Source organism: Prionailurus bengalensis, chromosome X (genome assembly GCF_016509475.1).
Source record: "Prionailurus bengalensis isolate Pbe53 chromosome X, Fcat_Pben_1.1_paternal_pri, whole genome shotgun sequence".
Taxonomy (NCBI): domain Eukaryota; kingdom Metazoa; phylum Chordata; class Mammalia; order Carnivora; family Felidae; genus Prionailurus; species Prionailurus bengalensis.
This window is the reverse complement of record NC_057361.1, coordinates 107,940,925-107,958,887: the sequence shown is the minus strand read 5'-3', so window position 1 is coordinate 107,958,887 and position 17,963 is coordinate 107,940,925. Positions and strand designations below refer to the sequence as shown.

The 17,963-nt window shown below is 38.5% G+C and overlaps 1 protein-coding gene across 2 annotated transcripts in view; it reads left to right on the top strand.

The window, feature by feature from the left end:
- ZDHHC9 (zinc finger DHHC-type palmitoyltransferase 9) overlaps positions 1 to 16,962 on the top strand; it is a 31,992-nt gene extending 15,030 nt beyond the window's left edge. For both annotated transcript variants that reach the window (XM_043571632.1, XM_043571631.1), the window contains 7 exons: positions 1,703 to 1,861; positions 7,335 to 7,472; positions 8,433 to 8,481; positions 9,234 to 9,336; positions 10,936 to 11,039; positions 11,443 to 11,539; positions 15,393 to 16,962. In XM_043571632.1, the coding sequence (XP_043427567.1) occupies positions 1,703 to 1,861; positions 7,335 to 7,472; positions 8,433 to 8,481; positions 9,234 to 9,336; positions 10,936 to 11,039; positions 11,443 to 11,539; positions 15,393 to 15,509 (767 nt within the window). In that variant the 3' untranslated portion in view covers positions 15,510 to 16,962. The remainder of the gene's footprint in view (positions 1 to 1,702; positions 1,862 to 7,334; positions 7,473 to 8,432; positions 8,482 to 9,233; positions 9,337 to 10,935; positions 11,040 to 11,442; positions 11,540 to 15,392) is intronic.
- The last annotated feature ends 1,001 nt before the right edge of the window (positions 16,963 to 17,963 follow it).

Sequence of the window (17,963 nt, the reverse complement as noted above, 5' to 3'; positions counted from 1 at the left end):
TTTCAACATGCTTTTCTTTTTTTTCTTTTTGTTTTAGAAATTAATTTTAACACACATATATATTCTTGGGGAAGGGAGGTGGGAACTGGGATTCCCAGTGGTGGTGATCAAAGTGGATTTAAGCTTTATCTGTAATATTTTAGGTTTTTGCATGCAACATCACTTAAATAGTAAAAACTCAGAGACCACTTAAATGCGCCACTATATGGAATGGTCAAATAAATTACAGGATGTGCATATGATGGAATATTATTATATCGCCAATATTCATCTTTTTGGAAGAGAATTTAACAACCACAGAAAAACATTCACCATATAATGTTGAGTAAAAAATATAGGGTACAAAATCATATCTATATCTCAAATTTTAAAAATCATGAATGTTTATTTATCTATTAAGGAAATATATCAAAATGCATGGGTATCCTTGAGTTGAGAGACTCTCAGTGATTTTTATTTTTTCTTATATGTATTTTCTGTTTTTTCCAAACCTTTTACAATAAGTACACATTACTCTTATTTTTAAAAGGTTGTTTTTCTGTTTCTAAGTATTACCAGTCTTTTTTCATGCATATATTTTATTTTTGCAAGATAATATCTTTTTATGGATGTTGCTTTTTAGCTTAGATTTTCATTTTGCAATACATTGTGAATATTGTCCTGTGTCTTCATTCACTTGTCTACATCATTTTAGATGGTTGCATAATGTTCCATCCTGTGCATGTATCATAATTTACTTAACCAACCTCCTATTGTGACACTGAGGTTATTTTCACGTTTTCACTATTAAAAGGGACTCTGTGACAAATAATCCTTCCACCAACATCTTTTGTATATCTCTTTGTAATTTTGTTAAGTTCCTAGAAATAGAATTGATGGATCAAAAAATATAGACCTTTAAAGTTTTGGGAGCCACTGCTTTATTGCTTACCAGTAATATATAAAAATACCTTCTCCCCATCCTTGTCAACATTGGGTATTCTTATTCTTTTTAATATTTGTTAATATAGAAGGTAGAAACAGTATCTGTGTTGGTTTTTATGTCTTTGATTGTTAGTGAATTTGGGTATTTTCATTATATATATATATTAATGTTTATTATTATATATAATATATATAATGTATATAATATATAATATATATGGAATATATAATATATATATTATATATATTAATGTTTATTTATTTTTGAGACTGAGAGAGAGCGCGAGCAGGAGAAGGGCGCTCTGGAGAGAGAATGAGCAGGAGAGAGAGAGAGGGAGACACAGAATCCAAAGCAGGTCCAGGCTCTGAGCTGTCAGCACAGAGCCTGACATGGGGCTTGAACTCATGAACCATGAGATCAAGACCTGAGCCGAAGTCAGATACTTAACCGACTGAGCCACCCAGGTGCCCCTCATTTCATATATTTTTTAGCCATTTCTATTTCTTTTATGAATGCTTTTCTTTGTAATCTGCCAAAAACCCCCAAAACTTGAAGAAACCCTTTTTCACATATGCACAAAAGAATTGCATGGCATTCAGTGGAATTTGGGGGGACACTGTGATGTTGAAAGTGTCCTCTGGAATGCTAGTCTATAGAAAACAGTGGGCCCTTAGGGCACTATTGAGTACTCCCAGTGCTTTTTGAGAAGTGGTGGGACTTTTGGACTCAAATAATGGCTAGCTAGCAGTGATAGTAACTGTCTTTACTGATCTTCAGAGGCTACCAATGGTGCAGTGCCCCAGGGCCAGCGACCACCTCCTCGTATCAAGAATTTTCAGATAAACAACCAGATTGTGAAGCTGAAATACTGTTATACGTGCAAGATCTTCCGGCCACCCCGGGCCTCCCATTGCAGCATCTGTGACAACTGTGTGGGTGAGTAAAACCAAAGGGGCTTTGTCTGGGGGAAAGGCTGAGTTGGAGAGGGTCAGGGTTATTTTTCTAGGGAAAAATCAATAGGAGTGGGAAGATAGATTTACATAGGAAATAAGCTAGATTTAGTTAGGAAACTTTAGATAGGAAGCAAGCTTCTGAACAAGTGAAAAAGCAACTGTACTTGTGTAGATCAAATCTTATTTTAAATATCCTCTGGTCTAAAATTTACTAAAAAAAAACCTTTTTGGTAAATGGGGAAGTAAACTTTACCTGTTTTTAAAATCTGCATTTTCCTTGACTGGATTTGTTTCAAGTGGAACCCATCTTATGTAGGGGGAAGAAAACCCTAGTCCATTGGAGGGCAACTTCGGGGAAAGAAGGGATATATAAATCCTGTTCCCAAGAAGAAGAAAGTTGCTAAGATTTATTGAGATCCTACTATATAGGAGGCACTGTGCTAAGTGCTTTCCCTTTCTCTCATTTAAGACTTGTAAAACCCCATGAGGTATTATCCCCTTTTCACAGATGAGGAAATAGGTGAAGCACCTTTGTGCAGGTTCGTGTAATTAATGTGAGATGCAACTGGAACAGGTCTGATCCTAAAACTGTCATTTTATCTTTCTCCGGTAATGCTGCAAGGGTGGCAGGTGTGCAGAATACATGGGTCTGTGCTTCTATCTGCATATATGTGGCTTAGTTGTAAGCATTGCCTCATGTGTGCTGCACCCTGAGAAAGATCAGAAACAGGCAGTAAACATATCCATCGATAGACATATATGTGCAACTCTTTATATATATATATATATATATATATATATATATATATATATGTAATAAGCGTACTTCTAGCATTCTTTATATATGCCATGGAATATGCCTGACTGAGTACATTGCTTTCTTCTTATTAGCCAATTCTTTAGGCAAAGGTTGGGAAGATATATCTTAATTTATATGGTAAAAATCTGTGTGTAGATAGGATTTTTATAAATTAAAACTCATTTTAAATTAGCCAGGAAACTTGATATTTCAAGAAGGTCAGATGTGAGGGCTTTGATAAATAATTCCCTCTCCTTATTAATATTCTTAAATATAAAGAACTCATACAAATTGCTTTAAAAAAAAGAGGCAGTAACATTCCAGTAGAAATATGGACAGTTTATGAAACAGGAAATGCAATTAACTAGTTAACAAGAAACAAAATTCACCCATACTAAAAATCAAAGAAATAAAAATTAAAACAGGATCTTTTAAAATCTAGAATATTAGCAAGGAAAACCTGATAATGCTTAGTCCTACCCTGGTAAGAGTGTAAATTGGAACAAAGTTTTTGGAAGACAACCTAGTGAGATTCTTAAAAGCCTTATTAAAACATGTATACCCTTTGATGCTAGTGATTCCTTTTCTAGAGACCTGTCCTAAGAAAATAATCAGGGATGTGGTAAAAGGTTTAGGTATGGAAATATTTATCTCAGGATTATTATAATGATTAAAAATTCAATAAATGTAATTGTCCACCAGTAGATAAGCAGTCAAATAAATTGTGGGACATTTATGCAATAGACTTATGGAAAAAGCTCATATCAGAAATCTAAATGAACTAAAATAAGAGATAAGCTACATTTATAGTGTGATCTCAGTTACACATTTGAAAAAATATATGTAAAGATATATGCAAGGAAATACACCAGAATGCTTAGGCTTATAGTTTATTATCTATAGGTTGTGGAATTTTGAGTGATGCTGTTTCCTTCATTTTCTTTTTTATTTTTTTTCAAGTTTTCTATGATGAGCGTATATTAATTATATTATCAGAAAAAGTATAATTTAAAATGTAGTGAAAATAAATCTGTATAAATCTACAGTTTCCAATATTTTTTATGGCAAGTTTGCTTAAAGTGAGGCTATATCTGTAATTCTTGATTCAGGTATTACCCTAACCACTTGGGTGTGTCTTCTCTACATCTTCTTTTTCTCTTCTGAAAAGATATATTGTAGCCCTTTAGTCAGGAGATGTACCATTCTTACTACTTGTGTGTGTCTTCTCTACATCTTTTTCTTTTCTGAAAAGATATATTGTAGCCCTTTAATCAGGAGGTGTACCATTCTTTTTAATTTTTATTTATTTATTTACTTATTTTAACATTTATTTATTATTGAGAGACAGAGAGACACAGAGCATGAGCAGGGGAGGGATAGAGAGAGGGGGAGGGGTAGAGAGAGGGAGAGACACAGAATCTGAACTAGGCTCCAGGCTCTGAGCTGTCAGCACACAGCCCGACACGGGGCTCAAACTCACAAACTATGAGATCATGACCTGAGCTGAAGTCGGTTGCTTAACCAACTGAGCCACCCAGGCTCCCCAGGAGGTGTACCATTCTTGCAGTCTTTATTTTGACCCGTGCATAGCTTATTCCTTTTTAAAAATGATGTATTTTATTCTTTGTGTGTTTTTCATTAAAATAATCCATGTTCATTGTACAAAATATGGGGAGTACAGAAAGTATAAATAAAACTTAATCCCAAATTTACTCTCCATTTTGCTGTATCTCCTTCCAGTGCCACTTATTTAGATCTTATATAGATCACACATGATAGAGTTTTTAATCCTGCCTTTGTCACTTAACATTATATCCTGAGTATTTTTCCAGATCTTTAATAAATGTGTTTTGAATATATTATTTTAATGACTGCATAATCCATCATATGGCTACATTCTAGTTTATTTTTAAAATTTTCAATATTCTAGTTTATTTAAGCAGTTTCCTATAATTAAATATTATTTACTATTCCATTTTATTCATTATTATTGCACTGCAGTCAAAATGATTAAATTTCAGGATGTGGAGAAATTAGAACCTTCATACAATGCTGGTGGGAATATGAAATGACATAGCCACTGTGAAAAACAGTTTGGCAGTTCCTCAAAAAGTTAAACATAGAATTAAAATTATCATATGACCCAACAATTCCATCCCTTGTGTGTGTGTGTGTGTGTGTGTGTGTGTGTGTGTGTACATATATATACATACCTAAATTAGCCTGTTCAGGCTACCATAGCAAAATACAACAGACTGGGTAGCTTAAACAACAGAAATTTATTTTTTCACAGTTCTGCAGGTTAGAAGTTCAAGATCAGGGTGCAGGCAGGATTGATTTCTGGTGAGGTCTCTCTGTCTGGCTTGCAGGTGGGCCACCTTCTTGCTGTGTTCATGTGGCCTTTTTCTATGTTCATGCACTCCTGGTGTCTCATCTTCTTATAAGGATACCAATCTTACAGGATTAGGGCCCTAAGCTTATGACATTTAACCTTAGTTACCTCCTTAGAAGCCGTGTTTCTAAATACAGTCACATTGGGGGTTAGGGCTTCAACATATGAATTTTGGGGGGACACAATTCTGTCCATATCAATACCAAAAAGAGTTGAAAATAGAGACTCAAACATTTTTGTACATCAGTGAGCATGACAGCACTGTTTACAGAAGCCAAAGGTTGGAAACAACCCAAGTGTCCATCAATAAATGAATGGATAAACAAAATGTGGTATATCCATACAATGGAATATTATTCAGCCATAATGAGGAAGAAAGTGCTGATACATACTACAGTGTGGGTGAATCTTGAAAACATTATGCTAAAGTGAAAGAAGCTAGACAGAAAAGCCAAATATTGTATGATTCCACTAATATGAAATATGTAGAATAGGCATAGAGATAGAAAGATTAGAAGTTACCAGGGACTGGGGGAAGGGGAAAACGGAGAATTACTCTTTAATGCATACAGAGTTTCTCTTTGGGGGTGATGAAAATATTTGGAAATAGGTAGTGGTGATGATTGCACAACATCGTGAATGTAGTAATTGCCACTAAGTTGTACACTTAGAATGAATAAATTGGCAAAATGCATGCTTTATATTTTACCACAATAAAAAATAGTAATAAAAAATTGCTAAACTTAAATTTCTGTGCATATCTCTATTTCCTTAAGAGAAATTACTAAAAATGAATTTATTTTGCCAAAGCGGTGTTAGCCTTATTAAGGCTGTTGACACATACTGCCAAATTGCTTTTCAGAAAGCTTCTCTCAATTTATACTCCCACAAAGAGTATATTAGTGTCCATTCCATGCTATTCTCACCAGCACTGGATGTTATTTTTATATTCTTATTTCAATAGGCAAAAATTGTCTTATTGTTGTATTAGTATTGCACTGAATCATTAGTGAATCTGAAAACATTTAAATATATGTTTATGTGGTATTTGTTAACTGTCTCTTTTTGCCCTTTGACTATTTTCTTAAAGGAGTATTTTTATTTTGTTATTGATTTGTAAGGACTTCTCATATACTAACATACTAAATTTACATACATTCCCATTGGTTTTTTTCCTGTTTAAAGATTCTTTATAGTATTTTTAACATATATAAAATGCATATTAAGTTTTATGGAGTCAAATATATTTTTCTTTATCATCTGTGTTTTCTTCCATTACTTTTATGCTAAAAATGTCCTGCTCTACAGGGGATAAATGTTCATCTATTCTTTATAGTTATTTTATGGTTGTACTCTGTTTTTACATGTAATTCTAATTCATCTGTAATTAATTTTGATTAATTGTGTGAGGAGAAAAAAAATCTAACTTTATTTTCCACCAAGTAGCCAATTGTGTCAGTTATTTATAGAATAATACTTCCTTTCACCACTGTTTTTGTAGAACTGCCTTTATTAGACAGTAAATTCTTAAATATTCTAGAGACTTTCTGGGTACTTTCCATTCCATTGAGCTATGCCACATCATTTTAAGTGTTGTAGTTTTATCATTAAAAAATTTTTTTAATGTTTATTTACTTTTGAGAGAGAGAGACAGACAGACGGACAGACAGAAGAATGCAAGCGGGGAGGGACAGAGAGAGAGGGAGACACAGAATCCGAAGCAGGCTCCAATCTCTGAGCTGTCAGCACACAGTCCGACATGGGGCTTGAACTCATGAGCTGTGAGATCGTGACCTGAGCCAAAGTCGGACGCTTAACTGACTGAGCCACCTAGTTTTATCATTTAAAAAAAAATAACTAGAGGTTAAGAAAAACCACACTACTCATTTTTTAAAACTTTCCTTGGGTATTTTCACCTACTTATTCTTCCTGAACTTAGTAAGTCCACCAAAGGTTTTTCTTTGGAAAAGCAAAGTCTCTTGTCAACTAGCAGTGAGGCAGTGAGGCAGTGATCCCTCAGTGCATTAGTTTCTCCAACTGTAAAATGAGGAAAAGAATATCTTATTTTGCTCAACTTCCAGGGTGATTGTGGGGATCAAATGAGATGACTATGAAAACATAGTGAAAAAGTGAAAAATAGAAACCAGTGTTTTTTACAGTTGAAATCAGCAGTGACAGTGGGGGTCTCTAAATTAGGTATTATGTAGATGTCGTATGTGCTTTGTTTGGGCGGCTTTGGCACTGGACTCTCTCTTTCTCCCACAGAGCGCTTCGACCATCACTGCCCCTGGGTGGGGAATTGTGTTGGAAAGAGGAACTACCGCTACTTCTACCTCTTTATCCTGTCTCTCTCCCTCCTCACGATCTATGTCTTCGCCTTCAACATCGTCTATGTGGCCCTCAGTGAGTATGCAAGGCAGTGTGTGTTGTTGGAATAGGGGTGAGGAGTGGGAGGAGACTTAAGGACAGCTGAGGGAAGTTGTGTTTCCTGGTGGGACTTTACTATTGCAAAGGCATCCTAGGACCTGGTAGAAATGAGCACTGCTCTTGAGCAGAGCTCCAAAACTCAGCTCACATCCATCTGTATTTACTGAGTGTGTTGGCCTTCTCATTGGCCCTCTGCTGAAGGTTGAGGCTGTGATTATGGCCTGTACCCAGACTAGTGGACATTTCTGAGGCAGTCTCAAAGACTGAGGATGTATGTTGGCTCTGCATCCTTTCTTCTTCTGCCTTGTAAGACCTGCCCTGTCCAGGTGATAGGAGGGATTATACCAGCAAAATACCTTTTAGTTGCTCATGGTCTACTTTGGGAGATAGAAAATACATACCCACATGTGTGTGTGTGTGCGTGTGTGTGTGTGTGTGTGCGCACACACACACACACACACACACGCACACACACACACAACTACCAAGTAACCCTAAAGGCAGATGGGATGTGGAGTTAAAGGGGGCATCTCTTGATCAAGAGATGAGTTCTCAACTAGATTTTGAATAAGGGAGAGATACGGGTTAATCAGGAGAGAGGATTTTTCTTGGATATTTCTGATTTCTTTCAGCTATGAATGAATATTCCCCATCTGTGCCCATAGTTGGAGGCTAGGGAAAAGGGAAAGGAGTGGGAAGCTTGGCTTCTATCAGACTCTCTAGTCCAGTGCCAGGTCCTGCATTGAAAATGTAAACTCTTTAGTGAGGAGACTACCAGTTTGTAGGTGAGAGTCCCTTGTCTGAGTGAGGGCTTAATCTCTTGCCAGCTTGTAACAAGGGATAGGGAGGGAGGAAAATGAGTGGGTACTAGTGTAAGTGTGCATTTTTTACTAAAGTTATTGATTTTTCTTTCCACTTGTCCTCCCAATTTAACAGAATCCTTGAAAATTGGCTTCCTGGAGACGTTGAAAGAAACTCCTGGAACATATCCTCCCCTGGCAGTATGTCCCTGTGACTCCCTCTTAAACTAGTTTCAAGTAGGCTTTCTCTCTGCAGTTCTCCTACCATCTCGTTTTTCAGATGTCAGAGAGTGCCAAAGTCTAAAATAAAAAAAAATGTAGTCTTAGTGGTAGCAACCAGAATGGAAGATGGCCAGGGCTTAAAAGGAGGTCCTTCCCTCACCCCTTTCTCCACTGCCTCCCTCCTAAGTCCTTCTGATCAGTCTCAGCCCTGCCTCTTCTAGTGGGCTGTCTTTGCTTCAGTATACCTCTTATGTCACTTGATGGAAGTCCTACCTTTTTGTTGCAGCTAAGGCTTATTTTGTATAGCAGTTGTATTTCTGAAAAGGAGATTCAGATGGGATTTCTATAAGTCACATTCTGTTTTTCCCACCAATTTTTCATTACAAAGTTTATTTTTTGATGGATTTTCCATTGGCAGTGATGGCCAACATTGTTTAGCTTTGATGAAATGTCCTCTTCAAAGAGCTAATGATAAATAAATGAACACTTAAATACACAAGAATTCTTAGAGAACTACTTGTAGTGAATACACAGGGGTCCTTTTCCTTTCATGTATCCAGTGAGTTTAGAATTCATCTGTTGTTATATACAGATACTTGGCCATTTGTGATATATGTTCTGAGAGGTAAAGATGGTGTGATTGGTGCCATGAGTATGGGCTGAGGCATTGAGTCCCCTGGTGTAGCTGCTTCAACATTCCTTAACATCACCTCACTGTTCTAGAAGTGCTCATTTGCTTCTTCACACTCTGGTCCGTCGTGGGACTGACTGGATTTCACACTTTCCTCGTGGCTCTCAACCAGACAACCAATGAAGATGTGAGTCAACTTTCCCTTTTCCTTATCACATATTCTCCTCTCCAAAGCCTATTCTGTCATTACCTGCTATACCTGCTAGAGAACTGAGTCTCCAGGGCTTGGGAGGTTGAGGCAAATGGCAACCTGGTGTGGGAGACTGTTAAATTTACTGTGTGGAGGAGAAAGCAGACTGCTTTGGTTGGAACTGAGTACCTATGTAGAATTGCGAAGAAGAGGTTCAATGGTTGAGCGGGTACACTGTCTTCAGCTGTTCATAGATCCTTAAAGGCTAGTTAGTGCCTCTGGATTTGGAATGGAGAGGCACAGTTTCACTGACTAAATCCCTCCTTTTTAAAAATTACCAATTAATCCATGTTTATTATAGAAAATCAGAAAATACAGATGAGTAAACAATAGCAAATAGGTTACAACTTTACCTCCTAGATGTCACCATTGGTTTCTTTTCAGTTTTTATTTAAATTCACCATTGTTAATGGTATGATTTGTAGTCTTTCAGACCTGTTCCTGTGTTTGTTTATATGAATATATATATATATATATATATAGTATTTTTTTATTTAATTATTTATTTGGGGTGGGGGGAAGAGAGAGAGGGACAGAGGATCCAAAGTGGGCTCTGTGCTGGCAATGAAGAGCCTGATGTGGGGCTTGAACTCACTGAGATCACGATCTGAGCTGAAGTTGGATGGTTAACCTACTGAGCCACCAGGCACCCCTATATTTTGTATTTTAAAACTTTTTTTTTTTTAATATTTTTTTCAACGTTTTTTAAATTTATTTTTGGGACAGAGAGAGACAGAGCATGAACGGGGGAGGGGCAGAGAGAGAGGGAGACACAGAATTGGAAACAGGCTCCAGGCTCTGAGCCATCAGCCCAGAGCCTGACGCGGGGCTCGAACTCACGGACTGCGAGATCGTGACCTGGCTGAAGTCGGACGCTTAACCGACTGCGCCACCCAGGCGCCCCTAAAACTTTTTAAATGTTTTTTAAAAAAATTATTTCTGAAAGAGAGAGAGAGAGTGCAAGTATGGGAAGGGCAGAGAGAGAGAGGGAGACACAGAATCCGAAGCAGGCTCTAGGCTTTGAGCTGTCAGCACAGAGTCTGATGTGGGCCTCGAACCCATGAACTGTGAGATCATGATCTGAGCCAAAGTCAGTCGCTCAACAAACTGAGCCACCCTGCCGCCCTTATATTTTGTATTTTTAGTGGAAAATAATACATATTATCCAGCTCCTGATTTTTCACTCTATTGTGAACATTTTTCCATGGCTATGCAGGTATTTGTTTTTCTTGTTGTGGCAAAATGTATGTAATACAAAATGTACTATCTTGGCCATTTAAAAAAAATTTTTTTAATGTTTATTTATTTTTGAGACAGAGAGAGACAGAGCATGAATGGGGGAGGGGCAGAGAGAGAGGGAGACACAGAATCGGAAGCAGTATCTTAGCCATTTTTAAATGTAGAATTTAATAGTATCAAGTACATTCACGTTGTTGTGCCACCATCGCCACCATCCATCCCCAGAACGTTTTCACCCTTTCATGCTGCATTTCTTCAATGTAAATTTTAATACAAGACTTGGCTTTTATCTTACAGATCAAAGGCTCATGGACAGGGAAGAATCGTGTCCAGAATCCCTATAGCCATGGCAACATTGTGAAGAACTGCTGTGAAGTGTTATGTGGCCCCTTGCCCCCCAGGTACTTAGAGGACTAGAAAATCCTGGGACTCTTGGGACAAGCAATTCAACCTGATCCTATTACCTGGTCTGATGCATTCTTCTGAATGTGGCCTTTTCATGTCAGATAGGTCTTCCCAAGGATTATCCTTTGGTGCTATATCTGCATGGACCACAGACCACAGGCTAGTTGTTTTGAAGGGACGACCTTTCATTCTTATTTCATCTGTTTGTTCCTTGGTTAATGTGGTATTCCCTGGTTTGTGGAATGAAAAAAGAACGGAAGACAGGAGGCATGTGCTAGGATATTGCTAGATTGCTAAAGGACAGGTTTATGTTTTCCAGTATACACAGCAAGGTTCAGTGGGGTGGGTGGGTGGAGGGGGGAATACAAAGTGCTTTATTAACTGTCCTCTCTCCTTCAGTGTGCTGGATCGAAGGGGTATTTTGCCACTGGAGGAAAGTGGAAGTCGACCTCCCAGTACTCAAGAGACCAGTAGCAGCCTTTTGCCACAGAGCCCAGTAAGTATTCCTGACTTAACGGCTGAGTCAGTGATAGAAGGTGTAGGCTAAATTTACACCTTTGAGATACAATTAGGCAATTCCATGTCCAGTGGCTCCAGCTTCTGTCTCTGCTTCTCCACTGACATTGTCTTCAAATCTTTGTGCCCTCAAGGTGGATTTAGTTTCTTTGACATTCTGTGCCAGTCACTGTGCTGGGTGCTAGGGATATGCCAGTGAACAAGGCAAAGATGTCTCTGCTCTCAAGGAGCTCATTGTCTAGTAGAGATGAGAGACAAGAAAACAGGCCATTGCTCAATGTTGTGAAAAGTGCCTTGAGGAAGGAAGCATAAAATGCTATCAGAGCAAAGATAGGGGTCAGGGCAGCGGGTTAGAGTTAATGGAGTGGTTAACTTGGTAGAAGGGGCTTCCTCCCTAGAATATGTAGATGTTGTGGAAAACCTCCCAGCTGTCTTGTTTAGGATACACATTATAAAATATGTTCCCCAAAAGGTATTATTTGAACTTTCTTTTTGTATAATTGCTTTATTGAGCTATAATTCACATACTGTAAAATCTCTATTTAAAATGTATAGTTCACTGGTTTGTAGTATATTCACAGAGTTGTGCAATCATCCCAGCAATCAATTTTAAAACATTTCCTTACTCCTCACCAAACGTCAGCACCCATCAGCAGTCACTCTCTCTTTCCTCCTAGTTCCCCCAGCCCCATCCCTAGGCAACTATTAATCTACTTTCATTCCTATATATTTGCTTCTTCTGTATATTCCATATAAATGGAATCATATAATGTGTGGCTTCTTTCATTTGACATATTTTCAAGATTCATCCATGTCATAGCATGTAGCAATACTTCATTATGTTATATGGCTGAATAATATTCCATTATATGGATAATACCACATTTTATTTATACATTCATTGATAGCCATTTGGGTTGTTTCCACCTTTTGGTTATCATGAATAATGCAATGATGAACATTCATGTACAAGTTTTTGCATAGACACATATGTATTTATTTATTTTGGCTATATACCCAGGAGTGAAATCACTGGGTCATATAACTTTATGTTTAACCTTTTGAGTACCTGCTGGACTGTTTTCCAAACTGGCAGCACCATTTTACATCCCCACCAGTAGTGTATGAGGGTTCCAGTTTTTCCACATTCTTGGCAACACTTGTCATTGTTATCTGGCATTCTGGTTCTAGCCATCGTAGTAGGTGTGAAGTGGTATCTCACTGTAGTTATGATTTGCATTTCCCTAATGCTGCTGAGCATCTTTTCATGAGCTTATTGGCCATTTGTATATTTTCTTTGGAGAAGTATCTATTCAGATTCTTTGTCAATTTTTAAATTGGGCAGTTTGAATTTTTTTGTTGTTGTTGAGTTCTAAGAGCTCTTTATTCTCTATGTTAGTCCCTTATCAGATATATGATTTCCAAATATTTTCTCCCATTCTGTGGGCTGTATTTTTACCTACTTGATGATGTCCTTTGAAGCACAAAAAGTTTAAATTTTGATGTAGTCCATTTTATCTTTTTTTGTTTGTTTGGCTTTTGTTGTCAGTAGATATGTAAAAAACCATTGTCTAATCCAGGGTCATGAAGGCTTATGCCTGTTTTTCCTAAAAGTTTTATAGTTTTAGCTCTTATTTAGATCTTTGATCCATTTTAAGTTAACTTACAAATTCTTTCTTTTGCATGTGGATATCTCTGCATCCTTTTTAAAAATTTTTTTAAATTTTTATTATTTATTTTTTTAGAGAGAGAGAATGAGCAGCAGAGGGGCAGAGCGGGGAGGGATCTTAAGTGGGCTCCATGCTCAGCGCAGAGCCTGATGTAGGGCTTGATCCCATGACCCTGAGATCATGACCTGAACCAAAATCAAGAGTTGGATGATCAACTGACTGAGCCACCCAGACACCCCTCAGCACCCTTTGTTGAAAAGACTGCTTTTTCTCCATTGAATTGTCTTGGCACCCTTGTCAAAAATCAATTGACTGTAAATGTAAGAGTTTGTTTCTAGACTCTTAATCCTATTTCATCGATCAATATATCTATTCTTATGTAAGTATCACACTGTCTTGGGTACTGTAGTGTTGTAGTAAGTTTTGAATTTAGGAAGTGTGAGTCATTCAATTTATTCTTTATTCAATTGGTTTGGCTGTTCTGGGTCCCTTGAATTTCCATATACATCTTAGGATCAGCTTGTCAGTTTGCAAAGAAGCCAGCTTCTTTAAAAAGAAATTTTAATGTTTATTTATTTATTCTGAAAGGGAGATAGAACAGGGGAGGGGCAGAGAGAGAGGGAGACAGAATCCCAAGCAGGCTCCGAAAAGAGCCCGATGAAGGGCTCAAATTCACAAACTGAGAGATCATGACCTGAGCCAAAATCAAGAGTCGGATGGATGCTTAACTGACTGAGCCACCCAGGTACCTCTAGAAGCCAGGTGGAATTTTGATGGGGATTGCATTGAATCTATATAGATCAATTTTTGGAATATTGTCTTCCTAACAATATAAAGTCTTCCAAACTGTTAACATGGGATGTCTTCATTTGTTTAGATCTTCTTTAATTTCTTTCAACAATATTTTGTAGTTTTCAGAGTAGACGGTTTTTTTTAAAAAAAGTTTATTTATTTTGAGAACAAGAGAGGGAGAGTGCAAACTTATGAGCGGGGGAGGGGCAGAGAGAGACTCCCAAGCAGGCTCCACACTGTCAGCCCTGAACCCAAATCACTCACTTGTGAACTCATGCAACTGTGAGATCATGACCTGAGCCAAAAATCAAGAGTCAGACACTTAACCAATTGAGCCACCCAGGGACCCCTAAGGTTTTTCTTTAAGTTTTATTTAAGTAATTTCTACACCCAACATGGAGCTCGAACTCATGACACTAAGATCAGGAGTCCCATGCTCCTCTGACTGTGCCAGCCAGGCACCTCCAGAATATAAGTTTTATACTTCTTTTGTTACATTTATTCATAAGTATTTTATTCTTTTTGATGTTATTGTAGGTGAAATTATTTTCCTAATTTTATTTTTGGAATGTACATTGGCACTCTATAGAAATTCAGTTGATTTTTGTATATTGATCTTGTGTCTTGAAACCTTGCTGGACTTGTTTATTGTAATAGATTTTAGTAGATTTGAACTTTCTTTTCAAATAGAATCCTACTTTTAAGTGAATGATTTTTTGTAAAGTAGATCATTGTTCTCTACTTTGCCTTTCCTAAATTTTGAATTTTTTTTTTGAAAATACAGCAAACTCTTGTTTATAAATTGTTATCATCATTTTGAATATCATTTTTCTGATGAATATGATCTTAAATCGTAACAATCTAGGTTAGTAGCTCTAAGTTGAATGTAGGGAAGGGTAGTATTTTAGAATCACTCAGGGGGCATTTTCCTACCACATATACCATCTGAAGATTTTGCCACCCCACCCTATTTGGTTTAGAATCACTGTTCTATTGAGCTGTATGTTAGGGCGAAGAAAAAAAAAGATTGAGAACCACTGAATCAGGCCTATGTTAGACAAGTATGTTACAGCATTCTGTTATGAAGGGGGGGTGTCTGCATAATTATTTGTGGTCCCTTTTATTATTATCATGAATAATAATGGAAACATCTATCCTCTGCAGACAGTGAAGACTAGAACTTAACTTCAGATGCATTTTGCTGAGAAGACAATAGTCTAGTCTTGGTTCTGAGTTTGGTGTGGGTGGCTGCATATCTGTAGCATCAGTGTGGCTGATGGGTTGAGAGGAAGAGTTCAGTGTCTATGGATTATCTCCATTTGGATGTTGAGGGAGAGCTTTGTATTGAATTTGATATGTTTTTCTTCTCAGGCCCCAACAGAACATCTGAGCCCAAATGAGATGCCAGAGGACACCAGCACTCCTGAAGAGATGCCACCCCCAGAGCCCCCAGAGCCACCACAGGAGGTGACTGAAGCTGAGAAGTAGCCTATCTATGGAAGAGACTTTTGTTTGTGTTTAATTAGGGCTGTGAGAGATTTAAGGGGAGAAGATATAAACCTGAGACAGAGAGCAAGTGAGCTGTCCCTGTTACTATTTTTCTTTGGTCTTTATTCACACAATTGCACACTGGCATTTTCTTGCTGCAAGCTTTTTTTTTTTTTTTTTTTTTAATTTCTGGACTCAAGACAGTTGCAGAAGATGTCAGTCACCTCTGGTAACTGGACAAATGGGTCTCTTGGACCCCAGCACTGGCTTTCCATGGCCTCAGCCATGGAGTCTCCTTGGACTCCCTTCTCTTTCCTCCAGATCCCAGCTCTCCTGCTTGGGGTCAGTGGTCCAATTCTGGGGATAAAGGGTCTTGAGACTGGCTCAAATCCTCTCAAACTGCTGAATGCCATGAGTCCAGAGGCAGTCATACAGAACTCTGGCCAGGGAATCCTAAAGGGATTCTTGGGGCTTTCAGAAGTGAAGAGGGTGGAGAGTGGGGTTGGAGGATTCTCCTGGCTACAAAGTGCCAACATTGCCAGCAAATCCTTTCAGGAATGGGGCAGGTACCTTCCACTTGTATTTATTCATGTAGTTTCTCCTTTGTCCCCTGCCCACTTTCTAACACCCAAACCCCACCCGTTTCCAGTTAGATATATGTAAGTAGTTGCAGTAGAGACAACGATTCACATTTCTTGTAGACTACCGGAATCTTTTTAATACCTGTGCCATTCTTAGTAAGAATTTATGAGATGCCAACGGCATGGCCCCTCGCACTCTTTGTCTCATCTCTCCTCCTTTCTCATTAGCTCCTTTTGTTTTCCTTTTGACTCTTGCTCCCACTAAGAGCAGGAATGGCAGTAATAAAAGTGTGCACTTGGGTGGTTCCTTTTCCTCAGAGGAAGCCTGAGTGCTCACTTAAACACTACCCCCTCAGACTCCTTGTGTGAGGCCTGTAGAGGCCCTGAATGCACAAATGGGGAAACCAAGGCACAGAGAGGCTCTCCTCTCCTCTCCTCTCCCCCTATGTCCCCTCAAAAAAGAAAAAAAAAGAATAACCAGTACTTCCATTAGGCCTCGGCTGAGTGAGGAGGGAAAGCCCAGCACTGCTGCCCTCCCGGGTAAACCCACTCCAAGGCCTTGGCCCACCTCGGGCTTGGTAACCACACGGGGGCTTCCTCCAAGCCCCACTCTTCCAGCACTTCCACCGGCAGAGTCCCAGAGCCACTTCACCCTGGGGGTTGGCTGTGGCCCCCAGTCAGCTCTGCTCAGGATCTGCTCTATTTCAGGGAAGAAGATTTATGTATTATATGTGGCTATATTTCCTAGAGCACCTGTGTTTTTCTCTTTCTAAGCCAGGGTCCTGTCTGGATGACTTATGGGGAGGGGTGGGGGGAGTATAAACCAGAACTTTTAATCTATTTGAAGGTGATTAAACTGTGTCTAATGCAAACTGCCTGCCTCCTCCTTCCCCTTTCCATTTCAAGAACCACCATGAGGGTATGAATGTCTTTGGGGGTGGGGGTTGGGGGTGGGGGTTGAAGGGGTTGCTTGTTACTACCCATACTTCCATTTTCTACGGAGTCCTTGGGTTGGAGAGATAGCTCCCAAACTCTCTACTGATCTATACTGCATTCTGGGCCGATGTTTACCTTTTTCTGGGCTATGAAAAAAGGGCTTTCAAGGCAATATACAGTGTTAGCAAGATTGGGAGGCTTGGAGGGGATTGTATTTACTCAAGAGAACACATTCTTTATTAGAATATTGTTTTTAGGCAGAGGGATGCTGTTAATTGCAAATGAGTCTTAGTTATTAAAGCAGGCTCATCAGGGCCCCCTCTTGGAAATATTTTGTTAGTGATCTTTTACAAGTGATGGTATATATTTCTTTTTAAATGGTCTAAAGTCAAGACTCCTTACCAATACCTATCTCACCCTTCCCAGTTAATCACAATTAATGAAGTTTGGCTGCTTGCAGATTTTTTGTATGTCTTCCTATTTTTCTTGTAGCAAGGTTTGAGTTTAGCAATCTTTAGGGAGAGTGGGGAGACTGGCTCTGACTGTCTCAGATTCCTCTCCTTTCTGCCTCTACTTTCCCATTCTTTTTCTGGATCTCTCAGTTTTATTCGTGTAGTTAGATTTGAGTTAGTTCAATATAAGGCCAAACCTGGAGAGTTTGGAAGTTACTAGATTTTTTCAGTTAACCTGACACTTAGATGAACCCCTTTTTAGTCAGTTCTCAGCCTACCCTGTCTCAGCCCATGTCTTCTCTTGGGTTTGGACAGATTTCTCTCCTCATTCAACTTACCTCAATGACTTTTCTGCTGTCCCTGAGATCTGTCAGAGAAAATTTCTCTTTCTGAGGTGAATGGTAAACACGGAAATCCCTTATCTCTAGTGTGAAATGAGTTTTTTTAAGTTTCTGCATTTTCATACTCCCTGCCCTCTTTCTTTT